This window comes from Amphibalanus amphitrite, unplaced genomic scaffold (assembly GCF_019059575.1).
Source record: "Amphibalanus amphitrite isolate SeventyFive unplaced genomic scaffold, NRLGWU_Aamphi_draft 000354F_arrow, whole genome shotgun sequence".
Lineage (NCBI taxonomy): Eukaryota > Metazoa > Arthropoda > Thecostraca > Balanomorpha > Balanidae > Amphibalanus > Amphibalanus amphitrite.
This window is the reverse complement of record NW_024881848.1, coordinates 61,511-87,671: the sequence shown is the minus strand read 5'-3', so window position 1 is coordinate 87,671 and position 26,161 is coordinate 61,511. Positions and strand designations below refer to the sequence as shown.

General features: G+C 51.1%; 3 protein-coding genes across 5 annotated transcripts in view; 1 reads left to right on the top strand and 2 right to left on the bottom strand.

Annotated features, from left to right (window-relative positions):
- Positions 1–43: 43 nt before the first annotated feature.
- On the bottom strand, positions 44–4,391 carry LOC122389324 (zinc finger protein 316-like). 2 transcript variants are annotated; one of them, XM_043381213.1, is made up of 4 exons: positions 4,206–4,391; positions 2,759–3,442; positions 2,373–2,476; positions 44–2,124 (listed from the first exon to the last, which is right to left on the bottom strand). In XM_043381213.1, the coding sequence occupies exons 2-4, from the start codon at positions 3,435–3,437 to the stop codon at positions 955–957; spliced, it is 1,953 nt and encodes a 650-aa protein (XP_043237148.1). In that variant the 5' UTR covers positions 3,438–3,442; positions 4,206–4,391; the 3' UTR covers positions 44–954. The 2 variants fall into 2 exon arrangements, with proteins under 2 accessions (XP_043237148.1, XP_043237149.1); XM_043381214.1 differs by having other exon boundaries at positions 2,759–3,439.
- A 192-nt stretch (positions 4,392–4,583) lies between these two features.
- On the bottom strand, positions 4,584–19,663 carry LOC122389322 (AFG3-like protein 2). The gene is made up of 16 exons (XM_043381210.1): positions 19,433–19,663; positions 18,051–18,319; positions 17,586–17,729; positions 17,183–17,276; positions 16,664–16,829; positions 16,089–16,236; positions 15,684–15,802; positions 15,237–15,358; positions 14,728–14,881; positions 14,277–14,422; positions 12,248–12,329; positions 11,894–12,024; positions 6,463–6,558; positions 5,904–6,104; positions 5,412–5,606; positions 4,584–5,172 (listed from the first exon to the last, which is right to left on the bottom strand). The coding sequence occupies exons 1-16, from the start codon at positions 19,508–19,510 to the stop codon at positions 4,963–4,965; spliced, it is 2,355 nt and encodes a 784-aa protein (XP_043237145.1). The 5' UTR covers positions 19,511–19,663; the 3' UTR covers positions 4,584–4,962.
- Positions 19,664–20,291: 628 nt separating this feature from the next.
- LOC122389323 (kinesin-like protein KIF2A) overlaps positions 20,292–26,161 on the top strand; it is a 38,169-nt gene continuing 32,299 nt past the window's right edge. Inside the window, exons 1-3 of one of the 2 annotated variants that reach the window (XM_043381212.1) lie at positions 20,292–20,324; positions 24,214–24,369; positions 24,672–24,789. In XM_043381212.1, coding sequence (XP_043237147.1) covers positions 24,729–24,789 — 61 coding nt within the window. In that variant the 5' untranslated portion in view covers positions 20,292–20,324; positions 24,214–24,369; positions 24,672–24,728. The remainder of the gene's footprint in view (positions 20,325–24,213; positions 24,370–24,671; positions 24,790–26,161) is intronic. The other variant, XM_043381211.1, reaches the window with a different exon arrangement.

The window sequence follows — 26,161 nt, the reverse complement described above, 5'->3', positions numbered from 1 at the left end:
TTCAGCGGAACAAGGGTAATGACAACCAATCATGAACCAGATACACGTACAAGCTTGTCTATTCAATTTCACAACAGTATCAAACGATTGCCATGCGTTCGCAAATGCGGATCCATATAAATTACACTGCAGATCGGTATCACCCCAAGCTGCAAAACTAGAAAAGTAATATAATACAGTATCAAACTGGCATATCTGTGAGCAATAACATCATATAAAAACTTATCTACAGTGGCACAAATAGCTGGTGAGATCCTATTCCTTTGTTCAAATAAGTACCGACACACAAAAGGAACTCGAAAAGGGTTGTAACCTAGGTAATCACGTCCTTCCATCTGGGACGATTAAAGCACTGCACAACTTCGCTGAAGGCACGGATTAGTTTGTCGTAAATCGTCTTCACAAGTATTTTGCCCTACAAATGTCAGTCACACAGAAAACTGAGGGGGATTACGTCCAGTGGGTAGGAACTCGCACTGGGAGCATTATACATTGGGGAAGTAGTGAGCGCCCCCGCAGCCCTGAAGATAGGTATTAGGTATCGCCCCCCCCCCTGCATTGGCTGTAAAGAGCAGCCAAACATTCTACTGGCAAATGTGAAGCTAACGGGAGATAATATCGCTACATAATCACAACAGTTTCATACGTTGTTTTGCACACATATTGTCTCAACACACGATATATCCTGATTAAGGTATTCAACGTTATCATCATTGGTCTGATCATTGCGTCGTCATAAATAGATAAAACTTTACACTAAGGCACAGAAAGGGTTATGTCGTATGCATGCATCTCACCTTTTACGGACCTGGCAGGAAGGGTTCGCAGAAAGACGACAGACCAATTCGTCTGTAGAAGGAAGAACACTACTGGCACTCAGCAGCTCTCAGTGACGTCAGAGTCCTCCAAATGACGTCACAAATCCCACAGCCCGGGCGTGGCGCCGGTCCCGGCTCAGATACCCAGCCGGTCGTAGGCGGGCAGGACGGGCGGCGGCTCGGCCGGCTCGTCAAACAGCCGCTCGTCGGGCTGGCCGCCGGAGCCCGCCGGCGGCGGGGGTGGGGGCGGCTCGGCCTCGCCGGCCATCTCGCGGAACACCTCGCCGGTCTCGGTCTGGTAGAGCGCGGCGCCGTCCTCTGCCAGCGTCTTGTAGACGGTGACGCCCGTCTCTGTGCGGTACACCTCGAGAGGCCAGCTGAGCGCCTCCTCCACACCCGGCACCGGCAGCACGTCCACCATGTAGAACCGGTCGTCGGCCGCCGCCGGCCCCGGCGACACGTGGCCGTCGGCCAGCGCCGCCGCCGCCGCCGCCGAGGTCGGCGACGGCGCGCGCGGCGCCGTCTCGTGCACCTTGGCGTGGTCCCGGAGCGCCTCCCGCCGGCTGAACGACTTGTCACACTCCAGGCACGAGTAGGGCTTCTCGCCCGTGTGCAGGCGCGAGTGACGATTCAGGGTTTTGGCGTGCGCGAATGTCATGGCGCACACCTCGCAGGCAAACGGCCGCTCGCCAGTGTGGGAGCGGCGGTGGTCGCGCAGGTGGGTGCCGTCGCGGAACGTCTTGCCGCACTCCTCGCAGCAGAACTGCCGCTCGCCGCGATGGCCGCGCTTGTGTTTGTACAAATTGGAGACAGTGGTGAAACCCTTTCCACAATCATCACACGTGTAGGGCTTTTCGCCCGAGTGTATCCGCTTGTGAATGTTGAGGTAGTAGGGCGATTTGAACGTCTTACCACAAACCTCGCAGCAGTAGGGTTTGTCCTTGGAGTGGACGCGCCGGTGTATGATGAGGTACGACTGCTGCGCGAACTCGCGGCCGCACTGGTCGCATTTGAACGGTTTGTCACCGGTGTGCAGCCGCCGGTGGTTGATGAGTGTGGTGCGCAGCGCGAACCGGCGCCCGCACACGTCGCACTCGTGCGGCCGCTCGCCGGTGTGCGTGCGCGCGTGGATCTTGATACTGGCCAGGTACTGAAACTGGCGGCTGCAGACGGTACACTGGTACGGCGCCGGACCCTCCACCCGCTGCCAGGGCACGGGGGGCTTGGCCGGCCGCGCCGCCGCCCTGGCCTTGGACGGCGGGCGCCGGCGAGCCCGAGACTTAGCCGGGAGTTGGGTGCCGATCAGCTGGAAAGGACGACCGTTAGACGGTTATATACTGCCGCTTCCCATATTTAACAGATAGCTGATGCAATCGATCGAGTAAAGCAAGATGGGTGGGCCGTGCTTCAGTAGATGATTTCGCTAAGCTGAAATCAGGCGGAAGCAGCAGGAAACGATAAAGGCCCTGGATCGGCCAGAGCAAAACAATTATTGTACCCATTGTATCAAATGCGCTGAGCCTAAGTCGATGTCTCATCATTCCCCATTCTTACCTTGGCTCCTAGGGGCACGCTCGGACCGATAATGTCCGCGTTATTCTCCGGTTCGGTCTCAGCGTCCGGGCCGTCCACTTTAACAGCCAGCGGGTCGTCCTCGTCTGAAAACCGAGCACGCACCCTCGGTGAGAAACAATACATCTAGGCTTAATGATCGAATGTGGGGGAAAGCAATGCGATACAAGATACTAGCTTCCAAATAACTACACCTAAGGAGTGAGTGTACTTAGGAATTTTGTTTCGATAAGATTAAAGGGATTTACCGTGTGGAATTTCTGCCAAAATTCGTTACAGGCCAATTGCAGGAACTATGACGCTAAGCAATATGAATTAGGGTTCAGTGTGAGGGTGGGAGCGGGGCCCGGGGGGGGGGGGTTCTGTACCTGCTCCGTCTGGTTGATGCGAGACGAGTAGAGCCGGGTCATCTGTCAGGGAGGAAGAACCCAGAAACACGTCCTCCTCCCCCTGACCCTCCGCCTGCTCTCTCTGTTTCTCCGGGTCACCGGGCGGGTCCGTCGGGGGTCCCTTCACCTTCCCGGGCTGGTCAGGGTGACAGGATGAGCCAGCGGGGCTCACAGCAGCTCCCGCCGTGCAATCGTCGCTCACACGGACCGCCTGCACCGGTATAATGTTCACTGGAGCCGTCTCCTCTGCGGGTGCCAGCCCGTCTGGGCATGGAGCCACAGTCACAGCCACGGCAGCATTGCTCTCCACCGGGGGCTCCTCCTTTACACTGAGGTGTGCCTCACTGAGACCCGACCGGGCCGCTGTCTGCCCGTTGGTCCGGACAGCGGCAGACGCTGCTGCCTTTTTCCGTCCTGCGGTGGCGAGTCCCCTCAGCTGCCGTCTCAGCCGGTCCACTTGGGCCAAGAGGTCATCGAGGTCCTCCAGTAGGTGGATGCAATTGCCACAGAGGGCATCCTCCTGCTCTGGTGGGGGTCGGTCGGAGAACTCTAAGCTGAGCCGAATGGCTAGGCGCGTCTGCAGTTGTGCCAGCCATCGGGTGGGTTGAGCACACTTTGTACTGCACACCAGGCAAAGTGCAGGCTGAGGACCCTCCATCACTACTGAAACAAGAAGAATAGGTTAAGAGTAGGTACCTACAATTTGGCCCTACTATGACTATGAATCAAAACTTGCAAATTTAAGCAAAGTAGGCATCTTTTGAAATTTAAATATCTCAATCTGAGTGTGTCCAATTTTGTAACATGAGCAATTGAGCATCTAGGATAAAAATAATATCAAAGTTTTAAGAAAAATACTAAGTAAGTTGGTACATAAGTATTTGCAACACAGAAACGGAAAATATTGTTTGTTTTGTTGGGTTAGGTCCTTTCAATTCGGTCCAATGAGACCATTTCAGAGCCAGAAGGTGAAGGATGATAGAAATTAGGGGGAGACATTGGTCTGGGCAGACACCCTAGAGAGTCGTTGGGGCTGAGCCCATCTTGATCTGAATTCTGAATGGACAGGCCGACCAGCCCCCCCCCCCCCAAGCACTTTGCACCCGGCCATAGTGATAGGGTGCACTCCATCGGTAGCAGCGGTGCCGCTCCAATCCAAGGGAACAGCACAGCCCACATGAGATAGAGGTGCCTGTCCAGCCCGGAGTGGGGGTTGTGGCGTAGAGAAGGATTTCAGTATCCTGACTCCTGAGCAAGGCTATAAAAACCCAAGGCCCTAAAACATATATAAACCCAAGTATAAACCCTTGCTCCTGAGGCTCCTGAGGATGGAAGCGATGGAGCGGAGAATGAAAAATTTCAACTACCAGCACAATCACAGTCAGACAACTCCTTCACCATATCATATTGCCACCCGATCACTTACCCAATTTTCTGAAGAAGAAAAACAAGAAAAGTTAGCCTGTGGCCTAGTGCCCATCACATAAACATATCAATATAAACATATAAGGCCTATGCATATCAATTCATAACATGTTCAGAGTTCAGACATATCTGGCGCAGATACGACTCGGATGTCAATATTTATGTTTTGGACCGATGACGTCATTCAATTAGAGGGCAGCTATTGGCTGAATTAAATAGTACATGACCGGAGTCAAATTTCCATTAAATTTCAACATTTTCCCAAATATCTTATTTTACTAGTCTACTCCGGCTTTAAAAATTGTGATCAATGTTTTGATCAAAAGTCAAAAACTCCACTTTTACCTGGCAGGCTATTTTCAGTTACAAAGTAGGTACCTCCATTTCGTACATTCCATGTATTCATGTTCCATAACACAAGTCAAAAATGCGCAGGCAAGTGGCTGGTAAATTGCACACTACTTCTGTACGCTCATACGTCACCAAAACCGCTTGCATCTCATTCGCCCAGCTTAACAGAAACTCGTCAACCACACTCGCGTCTCTGGACGCCGACTAGCTGTCACCGGCGGGTGCCTCTGGGCCACGGGGCGTCACCCGCGCCTGCGCAGCGCCGCAGCCTTATACGCCCCCGGTGAGCGCCGCGCGTGGCGGTCCGCCCCCGACATCGTCCGGCGCGGCTTAAAACAGCCAGTCACTAGGGCTCAGCTCCTATAGGATCACTCTCGAACTCGTACTCGCGCGCACACCGATCACTCTCATGCGCCCTTGGTTTCCTGAGTGGGCGTGGGTTCACTGCCCTTGTTCCAGCCCTGCAGACCCTTTGGCAGCGCCGTGTCCTCCTCGAAGGAGCCGGTGCCCTCCACGAACTCCTCGTAGGTGGATTTCTCCTTGAAGGGCCGCGGCCCGAGCAGCTCGACCATGTCGTCCCGCGCCAGGATCTCCTTCTGCAGCAGCCGCTGCGCCACCTGCGCACACACAGAAAGGCGTGATTTACAGCATACACGCAGTGTTGTCTATCGCGGTGAGAACGGCACCCAGAAACACGGCCTTGAAAACTCACGCGAAAGCAAGACGAAACATGTACACGTAAACACACGATGGATACCATCAGTCCGCCCTCGTCACTTCTTTACATCCCATACAGTAGCTCTCGCAGTTGTGAACATTGTTGAACACCCAAAACATCAGTTGGCAGCCTCGTCACCTTTTCGACGTCGTCCTTGTGTTCGGTGAGCAGCTGCATGGTCCTGTCGAAGGCGCTGCTGATGATGCTGCGCACCTCGCTGTCGATCAGCTGGGCCGTCTCCTCCGAGTACGGCTTGTCCAACACCATGTCGCCCGGCTGCGGCTGCTCGAAGCTGACGTTACCCACCCGGTCGTTCATGCCGAACTGGGTCACCTGAGGACGGCGAGCGGAGGAGGGGCGGAGGGGGGGGGGGAGTTAGCGATGACGGGGACGGCGAGGCGGGACTTCCATCAGATTCAGACGTTTAACGGGGAGCTCGCGAGGTGCCCCTGCGAGTCCTGTGGGTGATGCCCTTTGGAGTGGAAGTGTGGCCAGCGTCGTCCCTCAGAGTCTGATTGGCGCTGCAGAATGCCACGGGTCCTCCGGACATGCGGGCCCCCGAGCCGATGGAGGGGCGACGTGCCCCTGACCCCCCTCCCAGTTACGCCACTGGCAATAGCTGTTCCTGACCTGAGCGTAGGCGCTCTGGGTGACCTTGCGGAGGTCGTCCTGCGCGCCGGTCGTGATCCGGTTGAAGAAGATGTGTTCGGAGACGCGTCCGCCGAGCGTCATGCACATGCGGTCGAGCAGCTGCTCCTTGGTGTAGAGGTACTGCTCCTTGGGCAGGTACTGCGCGTACCCGAGACCTTTACCGCGCGGGATGATCGACACCTGGTGCGGGGGACAAAGAGCGCGGTCAGAAATGGGACGGACGGGTACGAGGACAGTCGACGCTGACTGCTAGACAACGCTAGGTCAGGGGGCAGCTGCAGGGAGGCGCAGTGATGGTTCAGAGGGCAACTGACACAGAATCTCAGACCATTGAAGTCGACGAGCACACTGCAGCTTGAGCTGGAAAATTGTCACGCCTCGTTTCCAGACAGATCACAAGCCAAACAACAAATGCCTCCACAGGTTGCATCTCATTTCCCTCTGTAATTGTCATATTGAGAGTCTCCTCTCCACCTTTCTGCGAGCACAACCCATCGGGTCGCGGAGCTCGGGGCCCCCCACCACCCGCTCCCGTTACCTTGAGCAGTGGGTCGGCGTGCTCGAGGAACCACCCGGCCACGGCGTGTCCGGCCTCGTGGTACGCCACCGTCCGCTTCTCATCTGGCTGGAGAACCTGTGTACCACATACAGAACACACGACTGATCAGTGTGCGGGAGACATCGGCTCACACACAACATAATTAGTATGAGTGACTGTATGACTGTACGGTGAAATGAGCGCCAGTTATAATCCGACGAAGACTGATTTCACGAAATGGGGACATCATCAGGCCGTGACAACCAAGAAAAGCGTAACTCGCATTTTTTCGATTTTGAGATTTTGATACCATTAGATAGAGAATAGCAATCTCCATCTTTCTGCAAAACCGTTTTTCGAAATTCGTATAATTTTTCGAGTTATATCAAATTTTCTTTTTCGAGAAAAGCGTAATTTTTTTCATCCTCCCTGACCGCAAGCAAAAAAAGCGTAACTACAAACGCAGCTATTAAAAAAGCGTATCTGCAGCGGTCAGGACGATGTGATAGGCAAGAAAAGCGCAACTAAGTAGTTGCGCTTTTCTCGCTTATTACCGCGCTGACTTTTACGCACTTGCGCTTTTTTTGCCTTTCAGGTGAGTGCATAACACTTGGTAGAAGTTTAATTTTGCCAGGAAAATTTGCATTAAAAATATATTAAGCCCTTCTTGCTTGCGTTTGCCGCCTTTCTATGTTTCACCAATATCTTCTAGTAGGTATCCGGGCGTTTGAATGGAGGAAAACTGTAAGATAAAAGCAACCAAAGTTCAAAACCACCAACTTGAAATAGTAGGTATAGGTATGGGGTGCCATGCCATACCCTGGACTAAGGCCACACGAGCGATATCAAATAGTTTACTTTATTTATTGTGGTGCATGCTCGCTGTGAACTCTATCAGAAGCGTGTGCAAATTGCGGTTTGGGAGCAGACTTGGTCTCTGAAGAGGTTTAGAACTGAAACGATAAAAAAAAAAAACGGAACAAAGGTCCACGTGCAGCTAAAGGAAAATGTGAAATCAGGAGTAGAGTCGAGCGAGTTCTGGTGAAATAGGACGATCAGGGGCGGGATCTTCCCACCTGCATTTCGACATCCCAGCATTAAGAGAGGCGACCCAACCCCACATGGCCGCCCGGCCAGCCAGCACCGGCAGAGCTGACCATATGGCCGCCCGGCTTGCCCGGTCTGCCAGCCCCGACAGGGGCGACCCAAGGCCGCCCGACCTGCCAGCACTGAAGGAGGCGACCCCAGGGCCACCCGGTCTTGCAGCATCGGCGGAGGTGACCCCACGGCCGCCCGGCTTGCCCGACCTGCCAGCACCGACAGGGGCGAGACCCCAAGGCCTCCTGACCTGCCAGCACCGACAGGGGCGACCCCAAGGCCGCCCGACCTGCCAGTACCGACAGGAGCGACCCCAAGGCCGCCCGACCTGCCAGCACCGGCTTAGGCAACCCAACGGCCCCACGCCCGCCCGGCCTGCCAGCACCGGCAAAGACGACCCCACGGCCGCCTGACCCGTCAGCATCGGCAGAGGTGACCCCACGGCCGCCCGGCTTGCCCGACCTGCCAGCACCAGAAGAGGCGATACAAAGGCCGCCAGGCTTCCCGACCTCCCAGCACCGACAGGGGCGACCCCAAGGGAGCCTGACCTGCCAGCACCGGCAGAGGTGACCCCACGGCCGCCCGGCTTGCCCGACCTGCCAGCACCGGCAGAGGCGACACCACGGCTGCCCGGCCTGCCAGCAACGGCAGAGGCTACCCCAAGGCCGCCAGGCCTGCCAGCACCGGCAGAGGCGACAACGTGGCCGCCCGGCCTGCCCGACCTGCCAGCACCGGCAGAGGCGACCCGACGGCCGCCCGACCCGCCAGCACCGGCCACGGGTGGAGAATTGTGCTGGACTGGGGGTGCTCGAGCTCTCCCAATTCCACGCCGGCCACGCCGGCTTGGCTTTGGAGCCGCGGCCGGGCGGCGCGGGTCAAGGTCACCGCTAGGCGGCGGCGGATTTGCTGCGCCCGAGCACCCCCAGCTGGTCACAATTCTCCACCTATGGCACCGGCAGAGCTGACCATACGGCCGCCCTGCTTGCCCGACCTTCCAGCACCGACAGGGGCGAGACCCCAAGGCCTCCTGACCTGCCAGCACCGACAGGGGCGACCCCAAGGCCGCCCGACCTGCCAGCACCGACAGGGGCGACCCCAAGGCCGCCCGACCTGCCAGCACCGGCATAGGCGACCCAACGGCACCACGGCCGCCCGGCCTGCCATCACAGACAGATGAAACCCCGTGGCCACCCGGCCTGCCAGCACGAAATGAGGCGACCCCACGGCCGCCCGACCTGCCAGCACCGGCAGAGTTGAGCCCACGCCCTCCCGGCCTGCCAGCACCGGCAAAGACGACCCCACGGCCGCCTGACCCGCCAGCATCGGCAGAGGTGACCCCACGGCCGCCCGGCTTGCCCGACCTGCCAGCACCAGAAGAGGCGACACCACGGCTGCCCGGCCTGCCAGCAACGGCAGAGGCTACCCCAAGCAGTGGCGGATCCAGGATTTTCACTGGGGAGGGGCTGCAGGTCATAATTGGGCGCCACGCCCCGGATGGGCGCCATAGTCGCATCGTATTGGCGCTGAAATATTGGCGCCCAGTGGCCCTGACAAGAGGCGCCCAGGATCAGTATGTACAGTGACACCACACGATTGGAAATATCGGTGCGGAGCGTACTGAAACGACGTTATTCGACTGATTTTTGCATCCTAGTCCTAGTATGCGGCAATCCGATGAGTTGCGAATTGAAAATTGGCGCCACTGCGCCTTCGGCGCAGTGGCGCCAGTTTTCCTTGGGTGGGGGCTGCCAGCCCCCGCAGCCCCCCCCCTGGATCCGCCACTGACCCCAAGGCCGCCAGGCCTGCCAGCACCGGCAGAGGTGACCCCACGGCCGCCCGGCTTGCCCGACCTGCCAGCACCGGCAGAGGCGACCCCACGGCTGCCCGGCCTGCCAGCAACGGCAGAGGCTACCCCAAGGCCGCCAGGCCTGCCAGCACCGGCAGAGGCGACAACGTGGCCGCCCGGCCTGCCCGACCTGCCAGCACCGGCAGAGGCGACCCCACGGCTGTCCGGCCTGCCAGCAAGGGCAGAGGCTACCCCGCCAAGGCCGTCCGGCCTGTTCGGCCTGCCAGCACAGACAGATGAAACCCCGCGACTGCGCGGACTGTCAGAACTGACAGAGGGGAAAACATGGCCGCCCGGCCTGCCAGCACGAAATGAGGCGACCCCACGGCCGCCCGACCTGCCAGCGCCGGCAGAGGTGACCCCACGCCCTCCCGACCTGCCAGCACCGGCAAAGACGACCCCACGGCCGCCTGACCCACCAGCATCGGCCGAGGTGACCCCACGGCCGCCCGGCTTGCCCGACCTGCCAGCACCAGAAGAGGCGACCCAAAGGCCGCCAGGCTTCCCGACCTCCCAGCACCAACATGGGCGACAGCCGATAACGTGGCCGCCCGGCCTGCCCGACCTACCAGCACCGACAGGGGCAGCCCCAAGGAAGCCTGACCTGCCAGCACCGAAGGAGGCGACCCCACGGCCACTTGGCCTTGCAGCACCGGCGGAGGCGAGCCCACGGCCCCCCGACCCGCCAGCACCGGCAGAGCTGACCATATGGCCGCCCAGCTTGCCCGACCTGCCAGCACCGAAGGAGGCGGCCGCTCGACCTGCCCTACTTGCCAGCACCGACAGGGGCGACCCCACGGCCGTCCGGCCTGCTAGCACCGGTATAGGCGACCCCACGGCCGTCCAGCCTGTCTGACCTGCCAGCACCGAAAGTGGCGACCTGACGGCCGCGATTGCTAAGCATGAAGCATGAAGTCTTAGCATGAAAAGTCGTGAGCTATTTTGAAAAGCATCTAGGCATCCGAAATGGAGAAAAGACGTTTTCGTCCTGGCGTATTTGAAACACCGCATATTCGCCGATACCATAAGATCTCGCAAACAAAAGAAGCGTAACTACGTAGTTACGCTTCTTTTGCATTTCGCTATGGAGCCGCGCGCTGCACATACGGTTGCCGGACTGGAGTGAATGTAGTTACGCTTTTCTTCCCTACATGCCTCGCTGCAATTTGAGCATCGAGTGAAAAGCAAAAACACCTTACACCATTTTCTAGCAATATCTTATATGCCACGTAAAAAATATTAACACTGTTAGGTTCAGTGCAGTATTGCGAACAGTTTGACACCAAGTTTTCTTTGATTATTTAACCCTATTAGTGGCAGGGGGGGTTGTTTTTATCCACCCCTCAGGTTTTTCGGGAATATCTCCGAAACCGCTGAAGCTACGATGCTGAAATTTTCTGACTTTTCCTAAAACTAAATTGGGCACATTCCCTGAAAATTTCAAGTTCATAACTTTACCAGGGGCGGCTCCAGAGCACTGGGAATTGGGGGTCCTATTCGTGAAGCGAGTCATTTGGGCGAAGATCACGATGCTGCACCAGTTTTAAGAACAATGAATGAAAGGTATCATGTGATAACATATGCAAAGTTATTGTGCATCCTCTTTTGACACGTTTTTGCTATAATAGGCGGATCCAGGCGTCCAAAAAGGGGGGTTATTTTTTACCTCCCAACATAGGTGCCCTGACACCGCCTATGCATGACCAATACAATTTTAGTCGTTCTCTCATAAGAAAATTGTAACATAACAAGACCATTGCCACCCTTTTTAGAAACAGTACCAACAAAAACCTTATTTACTATACTTTTTGTGTACCCCCAATCTCAATGATCTGTATCCGCCTATGATTTTTGAAAATGCATTTTTTTAGGATCCATGTGAATTCCTGGTTCATTCTCTATCGATCGGCAAAAGTTGCGTTAAGATTGGTTCAGAAACCTGGCCGTGATAAACAGTCTAAAATGTATCTGCAATTTGCCCGTTTTTACCCCCCTCTACCCCCCTATTGACATTTTTTAATTTTATTTTTTTTAGAAATGTAGATCTCGTTGAGCCAAATCGAATGCCGTTTGAATTTTGAAAATCGGCCGGTTAGATCTCGAGATATCAAGGGGGGGTCGTAAACAGCCCCCCCCCCTGCCACTAATATGGGGTAGCCAGGAGCCTGCCACTAATAGGGTTAAGAACCGAAGATAATACAAGGTAAAACAGAAAAATCGCTCTCCTGAAAAATCGTCAAAAGCGAGTTACGCTTCTTTTCCTTTTCACGGCAGATCTCTCTCGTTTACAAATAGTGCTCCAATTCCATCTCGTTTGTTGGAACTAAACTCAAGACTCCGATACTAAATTGAGTTCGGTTTGCTGGGCTGGTGCCTGCTACTTCCGTTAAAACCTTGCACTACAAAAAAAAAAACTAGGCCGCTGGCTACCTACAAAAAGCCAGCCAGGCCGCCTGAAATAAAGCCAGATAGCCGGCAGTCACGCACCTGAGTTTTCTTCTCCATTCCGGCCACCACCCGCTCGATGGCCTGTTCAAAGTGTTTGAGCACGATGCTCTCGTTGAGATCTCTCGCGGCGATCAGCGCCGCCTCGTTACACACGTTAGCAATGTCAGCGCCTACAGAACGAACAGAACACAATCAGCGGCGAGGAACAGCAGCTGGGCATAAGATATTATATAACACAGATACTTGATGACAAATATGCTAGTGCTTTCATCAAGCATCAACCTTAATACAAGAACTTTTCCAGTTTTACTAATATCGACGAGATACTCTGGTTTCGGTTTGCTTGCAAGTTAGGAAAAAATGCATTTTGCGGTAGTGCTGTCGTCGTTTTACCTGTGAAGCCTGGTGTGAGGGCGGCCATCTTCCGAGCCAGCTCCTCCTTGTCGATGTCCGTTTTTAGCTCCTTCAGATGAACCTGCGGCAGGACGAGCAACTCGTTCAGAGACATGGACCTTGGAAAGAATCCGCTCAGTACCGCAGATTAGGTATCACAAGACGATTGAATAAGAGATATCAACTCAATATAATATAAGAGGCAAACGCCGCATAGCCTTCATGAAACCAGTATAACGCCTTTTGGGGCGACTAACGGAGCGAGCGAGAGGGTGAGCCTTGCACGTGCGAAATTTCGAGGGGGTACCTCCAGCTGACTTGTGCACGGCACCCTACTAACCGGTCTCTAGCGATGTGCCAAATTTGAGCACAATCGGCCCAGCCGTTCTCGAGATCTGGAAGCGGCACCCTGCACGTGCGCACGTGCAAAATGGGTCCCAACTGACTTTTGCACTGCACCCTACTAACCGGTCCCTAACCATGTACCAAATTTGAGCGCCATCGGTCCAGCCGTTCTCGAGATCTGGAATCGACCCCTGCACGTGCGCACGTGCAGCAGCACCCCAACTCTGGCACATGGATATGCATTGCCTAGTGGGTGCCTAGCTACATGCCAACTTTCAGCGCAATCGGCCAAGTAGTTACCGAGATATTGCAACAATTACAAAAGTGACACCTCTTCGTTTTGCACGTGGCACGTGCATAAGGGGTCACCCACATGCATCGGGAATAGTCCAATACTTGGTAGAAGGAATGAAGCTACCCTACAAAAATTACCGCGTGTAAATCGGTCAAGTGGTTGCTGAGATATAAGCGTCGCAAAAGCGTGACCACGGCCGGCCGGCCGGCCGGCCGGCCGGCCGCTCATACTCAGAAATTTCCGTTAATCTAAGGAAAGACTACGCTCGCTTCGCTCGCTCCGTAAAAAAGCATAAAGAGCCAGAACGTACCCAAATACACGAGTAAATAGCTACTCCATCTCTCAGAACATACCGGGTGGCCCAGAAAAAACGTTCCCAACTTTAAATCAATATTTCTCAGAAAGTGATTAAGATACGACATTGAAACTTCGAATAGTCAATGCGGCACACATTTTCAGTAAATGGTGTGATTTTCATGGTGTTCGGTAAAATACTTTGTAAACGGTTCATGTTTCAAGCATGCCATGTAAAAATTAATTTTTTGCTCCGATGTTTACTAAAAATGTGAGTGAACGGGTCACTGTCACCCCGCGGCACCGCGGCCTAGAGCCATGACTCTTTATGGCAGCTAGTCTCATTGATGGTTCGGGTCTCAGGATGACACATTCCCTCAGGCAACCACGATGGCTCTGTGCCAGCGGCATCGGAAAAAGTTTCCAGCTTTCTAACCATCTTGTGGCTCAAATGCTTTCCTGGCTGACATTCCTGGGAAAAGGTAGCTTTTCAACTAGTTTTTTTTTGTCATCTACTGGCAATGTTGTTTTTCATAAGCTATTCTGTGGTCTTCTGGCACAGGAACCAAGTCTGCTTTAGTTTGTTTTCCTTATCCGGTCGATTTACTGTTTGATCTACTGAAAGGAGGGTAATCAGCAGTAACCCATGCACCGTACCACTCCTGCTCGAAACATGATTTGGTGTTGAAACGAATGGCATCCATGAGCACCATTTTTGGCTCAGTATTTGAATATTTGGCACATAAGTGAGACAAAAATATTTAAAATAAGAACATACGTGTTGGTTTCATTCACGTGCTCTATTTTCTATTCTTTTTTTATAACATGGGACGTCTAACCCAATCATCACTATCGTTTGACATCGGCAAAAAAAAAGCAAAAATGTCTTGCTTACTTCAACTCAAGATTCCCAGCTTGAAAATGATGTTATAGTGTTATAATTTGGCATACCAATGCGCAAAGAAATGACGCAAACTTGATGAAAATTTTGGCTCGTTATTTGTACTCGAATTTGATATATAGGCCTCCAAACTTCGGAACGTTTTTTTCTGGGCCACCCGGTATGTCTGCCCCCTTCACCGGCTCTGAGCCCACCTTGAAGATGGACGCGCGACCCTTGATATCCGGCGCCGGCACGTAGATCTGCCGGTCGAACCTGCCGGGTCGCATCAGTGCGCTGTCCAGGATGTCCACACGGTTGGTGGCCGCCAGAACCACTACGTTGGTGGTCGTGTTGAAACCTGGCGCACCGCAGAAGGAAACGTGATACAACACATTGACAACGGTCGGATCGGCCGACCACACCCGTCGACAATAGCAGAGAGACTGAGTGAAATTCAGCCGTAAACTGGAGTTACTGTAAACTGAGCTACTTTTTACGATAGCAACAATTTAAAACGCATCGATATAAAAGATTAGCCAGGTAGTAAAGAAGGAAACTACGCACATGTAGTAACTGGAAGACTAAGATAAATTTTGCTGTGATAAAACATAAATTCAAATTTCTATATAAATAACTTTCCCGCCGCACGACTCGGCGACTGACCATCCATCTCGACGAGCAGCTGGTTCAGCGTGTTCTCCTGTTCGGAGGCGCCGCCGATGCTGCGACCGCCGCGCTTCCGACCCACCGCGTCAATCTCGTCGATGAACAGGATACAGGGCGCGTGCTTCCGCGCCTGTGCAAACATGTCGCGTACCTGGGAGGCAGGAGAGAGGTCAAAACAGGTCAGGTCAGATTTCAGCTCAGGACAGGTCAGATTGACTCAGGAATCTGAGCTCTGAGACGTGATCAGAGGACGTGTCCTACTCAAAAGAACACTGCAGCGAAGAGGAACGATTATGTAAAATTCGAGAAAATTAGATAAAGGCAACTACCAATGGACAGTGCTTCTTCTGCAGCGCTCGCCATAAGAATACCCATCGCGCAGACTTCATATAAAACACTGATGAAATTCCGAACTACTTGCCCTGGAAGGGAGGGGGGGGGGGGGGGTCCACCCGAGAATACTGAAACCTACCCTGGAGGGTCCGCCCAAGCAGCCTGAAACCTACCCTGGAGGGTCCGACGCCGACGAACATCTCGAGGAACTCTGATCCAGAGACGCTGATGAAGGGCACGGCCGCCTCACCGGCGGTGGCCTTGGCCAGCAGCGTCTTACCCGTGCCAGGGGGGCCTGGAGACCAGATATAACGGGACCAGGGGTTGATGTCTGGTGTGGTGGGGTTGGGGCGCCGGCTCTACGGAACTCATCTTCGAGAGACGCACATCAGTTAATAACAACATAGGCTGGTTAGACAGTATTCTTGAGAAGTCTTTCCTCGATTACTTAAAACGGAACCACAAAACCCTTGTAATAATTAAGCATTTACAACAGCATTCGTGATTCGAGCACCTCGCAGAAATCTAATAACAAAGTTGAATGGAATGAGGCATATCATATTTGTAGCATGCATCTCCATAATGCACAGACGCGAGCTCAGGAACCCAGAGCCACGGACCTGTGAGCATGGCTCCTTTGGGGATTTTCGCTCCCAGCGCCATATATTGCTGTGGGTGTTTCAGGAAGTTCACAAACTCCATAATTTCGATTTTGGCCTCCTCACAGCCGGCAACATCCCTGAAAAATGGAGATAAAATACTCGTCAGTAACGGAATATTACGACTGAGCTCAAATATGACAGGTATAAAATGAAATATTACAAACTAATCTCACAAGTGCATTACAAATTCCAAGAAATGCATGAATCGGACGATATTACGAATCAAAAGCTTAAACAACAAAGCAAATATTATACTCTGTGATATTTGAAGTAGGTACAAATCAAATAAAAGTCCAGCATGGATACTAATCCTGTGCCGGAGCAGTCACCAGTCACCACACACTCTGCCATCATCTTTCCCACCTGAACTTGACGCCGATCTCGTCCGGGTTGATGAGTTTGGCCGTCGACTCCATCACGCCGCCGAAGAGGCCGCCGCCGCGCTTCCCGCCCGGTCCGACGCCGCCGCCCATGACGCTCGCGCCGCGCCGGAACATGTAGATGGCGAACCCTGGCGATAGTGCGGGGCGTCAGAACACGTGGAGGGCGAGCCCAGTGAGACTCGTCTAGTACACAGAAGTGTGTAGTACTCAGACCAAAGGGACGCCAGGGTTATGAGAGAGATGCAATCAACTCGATCATACAAATATCATATGGTTACGCTATGACGTGTATGCCGTTTCACTGCGAATACAGCTCGTCCATCATTTGCCGACTTGCTCTTACCAGGCGCTCAAAATTCAGCCGGACGACCGATCTCCAACCGGTCCCGCTTTCCTTTGTCCTTGCCTTTTTTCGCTACCATGACAGCGGCCCCATTCCCTCCATATAATAAAACTCCCACCCCAAAACCCCACTTCCTCCCGCCAACAAACCTCCTACAAACCTCTTCCCTTTCCCGCGCTCAGTCCCCCCCCCCCTCCACCCCCATGACTGACCGAGTATGAGCAGCGTCGGGAGGAACCCGAGAACCCCGCTGGCCTCGAGCTCCTGTTTGTACACCACCGGCACGAAGCTGGGCGGCTCGATGCCCAGCTCAGTCTGCGCGTGCTCCAGGTTCCGCTCGAACGCGTCCACAGAGCCAATGTTGAACCACAGCGTGGCCTGGGCGGACACAGGGCGGGCGGGCGAGGTGTAAGGCTGGGATGGTATGGTGCTGTTTATTTAGAGGATGAATGATATTTTGGCTGAACATCACTCACATAAGGGAAGGCAAATGCAACTTCATTTTGATACAAATGTTTCGGTAAGAAGTTCATTGTTCAACCATTAAAAATTGCACAAAATACGCCATTTCTGAGACATCGAGAACGACCAATTAGGTACTTTTTATAAAAAGAAGTACCTACCACCTGCTCATAACGACGCCATCTAATTTCATGTTTAATATACACATTTTAGAAGGCGGAAACGCGACCAAACGAGAAAAAATATTTTTTTATGGATTGTGTACTTACGGCACCCTCGATGTTGTTGCCGGGCTGGAGGCGCACGCGCACCCACTTCTTGTTGACCACCTCCAGCTTGTCGACGACGCCGCGGCTCAGGTAGCTGCACCCCAGACAGGAGGGTGGAAACGTTAGACACACGATGGAGGATCAGCGGGGTCATCCCCAATACTACGGTTAAATAGCACTAAGTGCGAGTCAAGCATGGGGAGAAACGTCATCGATATCATGTGGCCCTTTACTTCGGCGCATCACTTTATCCCAGCCAAGCATATCCACACATACACCACGCTTACGTCCATCAGTCACCGTGACCGCCGTCGTCTCGTAGATGCTAGCTAATGGTGTTCGGGCATATCGCGTCTCGCGGCTCGCTCGGGTGACCCCTCCCCTCCCCCACCCCACCACTGACCTGTTGGAGAACTCCTTCCACGTGATCTCCTTGTAGCCGACGTCGTACATGGCGGCCAGGAGGCCGATGGCCGTGCAGCCGGCCACCACGTACAGCACCAGCCGGGCCTGGTCGCCGCCACCCGGATCGCCCGGCTTACCGCCTCTGGCGCAGCGGCACGGCGGAGCGGTCAGCGGCGGGCAGAGGCGGAGACGGGACGGCGGGCCGACAGAGAACGAGAGCAAACGGAACGCAGGAGGTCTCGGCAGAATTTCTGTTAGTTAACTTTTGTGAATGTCTCAGGAGACAGTTACCAAACTTGATAGATGAATAAATGAGCTCAATAATTAGAAGCTGATACTAGCCATGTTTTTATTTAATTGTTTTGAAAAAGAAAAAACGCAAAAAGCTTGAATATTAGAAACCACAAGAATGTGATAACAAACAAAACTACCATCTCCACACAGCCCCTCCGGCAGCACTCACTTCATGCCCGGTCCGCCAAAGTTGATTTTGAACGACCACATGGGGTCCTTGATCTGCTCCTTCCGGGGTGCGCCAGCGGCCCCACGGGACGGTTTGGGCGGCGGCGGCGGTGCCTTGGCCTTCCCCTCGGCCTCCTTGGCGCCATTCTTGGGTTTGAAGTACTTCTCGAATCCCTCGGGTGGCGGCTTACAGCGGCGCAGGCGGCCTCCGAGGAGCCCCTCTGCACCGGAGGAAACCCAAGCCAACGTGCGCGCCGACAGACGGAGTGGCTGAGAGTAGATGAGCGGGAGGTCAGGGGAGATAGCAGCAAAACACGACAAACGGAAGGAGGGAGAAGGGAGAGCCGGGGGATAGGGAGAGAGATGTAGCTGTGTTCAGGTCTAATGCCAGTTGCCACTTTTCCTCACTAATATAATATATTCTTTCTTTACATATTTTTAAGTAAGCAAATTCTTGTGAACTGGAGTTCCAGGGCTCAAATCCCAATCTTATCAACAGCCATGAATGCGCATTTACGGTATTTGGTAACTATGGAACTATTCCACATTCACTTATTCATTCATTCAAGCAACATTTATCATCATTCACGCTATCAAAATCATTGGACAAGATTAGCTGGACGTAAATAAAAAGGATAACTTTGATCATTAGCGGCAGAACACCTTCAATTAAGGGGGGCACAGCCGACTTTTGGCCCCATTCTTTCCATGCAACACCCATGGGGCTAATGTTAAAATGGCAGAATCAAGGGGGGCATGGTGCCCCCTCCCCCCGTTCCGCCGTCTATGTCTTTTATATCAGTGCCATAAACTCTGGCCAGTGCTGCCAAATCCTATTTACAGCATTGGTAAGATCAAGATTGGACCCTGGGCCCTGTTTGGTGGCTGTTTTTATATCAGTCTGCTGTCGGTTTTTCCCATATAAGGAAGTTATTGCTGGCGCTTCTTGCCTCCCATTGGCCTAACGAATAGACCACTTGAATTCGACCAATGAGGAGCCAAGAAGTAGCAGCATGCTCCCAGCCTGCTGATAAATAAACAGGGGGCGAACAGAGCTCAGGAGTGTGCTAAAAAAGGCCTGTGTCCCTCATCACCATTATTTGTCTTCATGTAGCCTCGATTATGTTATTTACTTTCTATGTCTATTGCATCTTTGACCAACTGATCCGATACGAAGGATCAGATGTCATTTGTTTCAAATCTAAGCTAACCTTGACTAAACAGGATGTTTGCCTGCTGCCAAAAGTTACTAAAAAGATAGAGGTGAGCGATATCATTTTGGTGATAAGGAGTATCTCTATAATTTTCTTACAAGTACCTGCCTAATCATATGAAAGATAAAAAAGAAAACGATCAGCATCAACACTTTGAAATAGCACTCACCACTACAGTAGTATTGTCATATCTTGTAGGGACCGATCTTCCCAGTAAGCGGCATGTTCCTAATATCCTGTAAGCCATATCAAAATATACGATGTATTTTAAATGACCACCTAACTTGAGTTACATAACAACAATATTCTCAATCGCTCTGTCGTCAGAGAAAGTGCAGTATGTAAAAACAATGGAAGCGAATTTTTGGAAACGTAACATATGCGTCGTTTTTGTAGATACATCAATGTGTTCGATAGCAGCTTCCTTGCTGTGTGCGAAAACAGTGCATTTTTCGAAAGCAGTCGTTCGAATGCTGTGGTGTGATCTTAATTTGTACAACTAGGTATTGTATTATGTGCATCATAATTAATAATTATGTATTGAAGATAGAAAATAGAGTCAAAATTGATGTGACAAAAGTCTAGTTGCAAGTATTATGAGCCTTTTTACGCTCGAGTACCGAGTAATACTGACACATTTGTATTGTGTCACTTGCATTCCAGCGATGAAATCGGTCACTCTACGTTAGATTTGTCTTGTTTCACACAGTCTTTCCTGAAATGGAAGCAAAATCTGTCAGCGGTTTGAACATGGTTTAAATTTTGACTTAATATATAAACTTGTCAGCTGATAATAAACAAAATCGAGGCATATTGATTTATTTGCAAAACAAAACACTTAAATATATTTATTTATAATAATTTTTTACTTCCTAAACTTAAACCATGACAGAATGGATGGAGAAATATTTCTTATATTTGTATCAAAATGCTTTACTTGTAAAGATATTTGTCAAAATAAGCGAAAACCACCGATCAAACGTCTATCAGCTGACGAGTCTTCTAGGTCACGTGACCAGTCATTTCTCTTTCAGAAGCGAGCAGAAAACACAACGCTGGGGGAATTGGAGGACACGCCTAAGAGCTGGACTTTTTGATGACGTCTTCGGGTGACGTCATGTCGTGTGTGACGTTTCGTGAGCAGGTAAGGAAAAGTCACCACCGCTGGCGAACATATTGGTGCGGTAAATGGCAAACACAAATGCTGCGCAGAAAAGACAAATGTGTAACTTCAGTCAACATTCGTTCGGACGACAATGTCAAGGCGAATTTAGAAGTTCTTCATGCGATTGTTAGTTATCTGTCGTGCTATTTTAGTATGATTGTTATTAGCAGTTGATTTGTGAAATGTATTATCAAAATCAATGTTTATTGAACGCAGATTCAGTTTATTTTCAGATGTACCTAGGTCCTAGGTACCCTTACACTTCACTCATCTCAAGCTGTTCAAACACCCTTAACAAAGTCGATTAAGATGAAACGTTGGGTATAATTTATACTGTGTTTCCTCTGCATTATTAACATATTCATCATATATACAATATAAGGGCCACATGCTTTTTACAGGGAGACATGTCAGACAGCCCAGTAGGATGAGGCTTCGTCAAGCGTCATTTTTAGCAAAGCCTTCCTTGCTTAAAATCCAGTCTGCAAAACATGGCAGGGCTTACACTTTGGCTTACACTTGACTCCCAGCTGTTGTGTCTTTGCTATGCGATGTTAAACATATAAAACATCTTACTATTCATGTATGCGCCATGACTCATGTAATCTTTTCACAGCCAAGATGCTCCTAAGGTACTGGGAATGTGGGGAGTGCAGCAGCATCAGTGCAGCACCGATGGTTGGATGCGACGGCTGCGATAAATGGTACCACTTCCGTTGTGTGGGACTGACTAAGGAGCCAGGTAAGCGCAAATGTTTTCTGTCTTAGTATTTTTGTTGCAGCTCTAGTGATCAATGAAATATTTTCCGCACTGTTCAGCCAAACATGTATTTCAAACAATCTGCTTCCCAACCAAGGGCGTCGCCACAGGGGGGGGGGGGGGGGACGGAGGGGATCTCGTCCCCTCCACTTTTTAAAATTCAAACATTACGCCTATGGCGTTGCATGTAAAGAATCGACTTGAAATGGTCCTCGTCCCCTCCAAAATGGTCAATGTCCCCTCCAGTCGTCGCACCGTGGCGTCGCCCCTGTTCCCAACTACACAAATTTAGTCAAACATTGTGCCAATATGGAATTTTCAGGTTCAGTTGAATGAAATAGGAACAATGATAATTGTAGATTACTATACCTGCAAGAGAGGAAAACAGAATACATTGTATTGCTTGTCCTTCACCGATACTGTTATTTTTCCATTTCTAGAAACACCGACATGGCGATGCAGGTGGTACTGCCTGGTGAGGCCGCGGTCTCCGGAATCGCCTGCAGACGAAGTCACCTGGCGTACATCTGCACATCACTTGCAGCAGTGGCCAGTGAGGCCTGCTGACAGCGTCTGGCAGTGTCGGCAACGTGCCAGCCAGCTATCTGGAGTCCTGCTCACCGCAGGTCGCCGACAGGAGGGGCGACGCATCGTCTCCGAGGTCGCCTCAGCAGCAGTGAGACCCCACTGGCCGTCTTCTTAGGCTTCAACTAGATTGCGAACAAACTATGCTGAGACAACGCCCATGACGTGTGATCCGGTACCGCTACCGCACTGCGTGCCTGTGCCCGCCGTGAGCCGCTAGTGCATGGGTTCGACCATGAGAATATGTGTTTATGTTGCTTTTACTATTGTTTATACGTTGAAGTGACGAATTGTTTATTTTTCGCAAGCCTCCGCTGTCCGGTTGCCTGCAGCTCCATGCAACGCCAGCTGTACTGTTGTTTTAATGTTGTCTCTCCGCTCAGCTGTATTGTTGCCTCTCCGCTCAGCTGTATTGTTGCCTCTCCGCTCATAACAACCTATGCTGAGACAACGCCCATGACGTGTGATCCGGTACCGCTACCGCACTGCGTGCCTGTGCCCGCCGTGAGCCGCTAGTGCATGGGTTCGACCATGAGAATATGTGTTTATGTTGCTTTTACTGTTGTTTATACGTTGAAGTGACGAATTGTTTATTTTTCGCAAGCCTCCGCTGTCCGGTTGCCTGCAGATCCATGCAACGCCAGCTGTACTGTTGTTTTAATGTTGTCTCTCCGCTCAGCTGTATTGTTGCCTCTCCGCTCAGCTGTATTGTTGCCTCTCCGCTCATAACAACCTATGCTGAGACAACGCCCATGACGTGTGATCCGGTACCGCTACCGCACTGCGTGCCTGTGCCCGCCGTGAGCCGCTAGTGCATGGGTTCGACCATGAGAATATGTGTTTATGTTGCTTTTTATACTATTGTTTATACGTTGAAGTGACGAATTGTTTATTTTTCGCAAGCCTCCGCTGTCCGGTTGCCTGCAGCTCCATGCAACGCCAGCTGTACTGTTGTTTTAATGTTGTCTCTCCGCTCAGCTGTACTGTTGCCTCTCCGCTCATATATGACACCCTCTATATGAATGGCACTACTGATTGTCACATCCACTGTCCGTATTGTCCGTAGTGGTGTCTACGCCCATGTTAATACAGCGTGCAGAATCCAGATTCTATTGAGGAGAGTTGAGCCAAGTCACGGCATAGGCTCGGGGAGAGAGCAACGTGGAGGCCCACTGCCCCTTCCTCGGCCCCCACTGGGGGCGCCAGCCACTCCAACTTTTGACTGGATGTCAAGAGCGTCGCCACGAGGGGAACGAGTCGCCGGCCAGCCAAGGTAGCCAACGGCGTGTGAAGGTTGCCTGACCTCGAGGAAACTGAGATGGCACCAACGGAGGTTTTGTTAAGTAGGCGACCAAAATTCGAGCGGCAGCAACCTGGGCACCTTCACAGATAGCAGTGCCGCGTATCAGGGCGCCTTCGACGTTGAGCTGGGCGCCGATCAATCCACTATTTTTCGAGCAGGTCCATAGATTTCCGTCCTCAAAAGTGCGGGGATATTCCCCAGTGTTTGAGTTGGATGGGACTATAGTGGCGTTTACACCGACAGGAGATTCCTATTGCCGGCTGTGGGAAACTACTGTCGGTGTAAACGCCATTCATATTTCCTGCGTCACCCCTGTGGGGACGCCCTTACTCCATGGTGCCGAGCTTATCAATTTGGATATCAACGGAATCAAAATCTCTTATCGATCGATGAAGAACTAAATTACCCCGACCCGGAGAGCATCTTTGGAATCAAAGCAGTAGCACATGACGCAACACTTCAGGCAAATAAATCCTTCTTGTCTGAAATAAAACATTTTTGTATTGATAATCACGTTTTATAAGCAATGGTAGCAAGATTCTCCATGTATTTGGTGTAAGTGATAATTTAGTAGCAGATACTTACCGTCGCATTTCGTTCATTTTAATTAATAATTTATATTGTCAGAACTAGCAACATGTCTCATCACTCAACAATAATTACAAAAGTGAAAAAGAAATGATAAATTGCTTATATTTTGGTGAAACTAAAAATTAATTCAGCACATATTTTTTTTACAGCGTTGAAGTCCAGCTCCAAAGGACAGCTGACGATCGTAGCCGAGCAGGCTGTTTGGTACTTCTTCACTACTTCTTAGAAGTACCCGTTAGTACCGATCATGTCTCACATAATAAGCTATTGGAACAAAAATATCCATGTTCTTCTAATTATTCTCCTTTCACACTTTAAATAAATACTTTTGAAATGCATTTACTAATAAATTTCACAAAAATGGCTTGAAATTTTACAACGTCAAAATACTTATTTCAATTTCCACCATGAAACCACCACTATATTACTTGCTTACAGAACCGTGCGTACAGTGCGCGCAGTTTTATCGTGACGTCAGAGGGTGCTTCCTCAGTGGCGCCCCCTGGCGGGGAACGCGTGCAAAAAGTCCAGCTCTTAGGCATGTCCGAATTGGATGAGTGCGAAGTCAATGTGCGATTGAATGAAAGTGGATCGAGAAGTTGGTTAGAGTGTGATAATATACCCTGAGTGTGATTGGATATTTCAATTATTTGTTCATTTTGTTTTTGTGAAGGAGCGGAGTTCTCGTGGCATCCCAATAAGGTATGACCTTTTGTATGTCTGTTTGCCTTATCTCTTTTCCCCTGGGCGTGGTGGAAACCGTTACAAGGGCAATTTCAAACTTCGTGTGACATTTGGATTGTTTTTGTTTATTGCAGTTAGTTTTCAAAGATCAGTGCTGCTTGGAAAGGGAAAACAAAATAAATACTGTAATGGAGATGCTGTTAAAAGTATGGGATGTGAAGTTAATTTAGGAAAGAGGGTGTCAGTGTGTGCTTGGTATAGGTCTTAGGTTGTTATCAAACCAGGAATTTATATATGACTCAGTTTTTCGTCCATTTCAGCTGGCTGGACAGTCAGGGAGCCAGCCAACTTGTTTCCCCACTCTGCGCCCTGCGGTCATGGATGACGTGTTCGGCGCAGTCAAACTGGGCGTCAATGTGGACATCCAGCGCAGTGACGGTAGGTGCAGTGGGGTCATGCTTTTGATGTGATGGGCTGATGTAGCATGACACTGACATGTGGCGTGCGACACTGGTGCAGGGAATGCTGTAAATGTTGAAGTGATATGATATTAAAATTGTATGAGATTGGTTATGTGAATTGTCTGGGTACACTTACCAATGTCATCCTATTTCAATTACTCACATTCAATCCAGAATGATTCGAGGCAAAATGGCCAATGGGCCAAGTCTGTGTCTTCAGCACTTCCAACCAGTGAAATATTTCTTTTGCACCCTAGGATCAAAATTGAATTTAAACCTCACCATATTGTCACAATTCACAAACCATGTATCAACCTAGAAAATTGTTCAAACAATCATTTAATGCCTAAAAATCAGGTACACTATAATTTATAAGCAAAAACAACAAAACCTAATCTAGCTTGGCCTAGACTTACCTAACATCACATAAAATTACCTGACCCAACATGTGGTTGGGTGTCTTATCAATGTTTTGTGTAAAAACTAAAAAGTATTATAAGAATTGTTATGTGGTTTGACTTTTCAACCTAAGAAGGGTGTGTTTTTTCTATTCACATTTTTGTGTTGTGAATTTCTTTAGTTTTTAAGGGGTGCAAAATGAGGAAATCGCTTTTGTTAGAGCATTTTAACTTTATTTGCAATACTTTGAGCTTTTTTTAAGGTCTGTTATAGCATACTAAACATACGGAAGTATATTTTTCAAATTAAATTTTCACACCATGCTTTTCCATTTTCAGTGATCAACCTGTTTGAGACTCAAACCCACCTATGCTTACATGGCTGCCTTTTCAGTCATGCATAGGCAGATCCAGAAAGGTGGTCTTGTACACTGGGGGGGGGGGGGGGATGTCCCTGAAAAAGCATCTCCAAGTTAAAAAAAAAAAACACCTTGGATTTATATTCCTTATGCTCTGCTCTACAGTTTAAAACAAGTTTTTCTTCATAAAAATGGTTAAGTTTTCTCTCTTCCAGAAAAATAACATAATTTTCATTATTTAGGCAGCCGTTAGGAGAGCGTTTGCCCCAAATGCCCCCCCCCCCCGCCCCCCGGACCCGCCGGTGTGGTCGCGCGGGTTCGTCGGTGACCGTCGCTCATTAATTAGTGTCGTAGTGTCAGTGCAGCGGCGTGCTGCCGTCATCGGTCACACCGCCGCGACCGGTCGATGCCGGTCACGAGCGGCCGCCGGTCCGACAGCCGGCGGAGGGGGCCACTGAGGGGGGATCGGGGGGCTGATTTAACGGCAGGTGCAGGAGAGAAGGCGATGAGTAATGGGAAGGACCGTGGTAGTAGTTTTGGTGCGACGTGTACATGGCTGGCGTGTAGTGTTTTCGATATGCAGAACACCAAG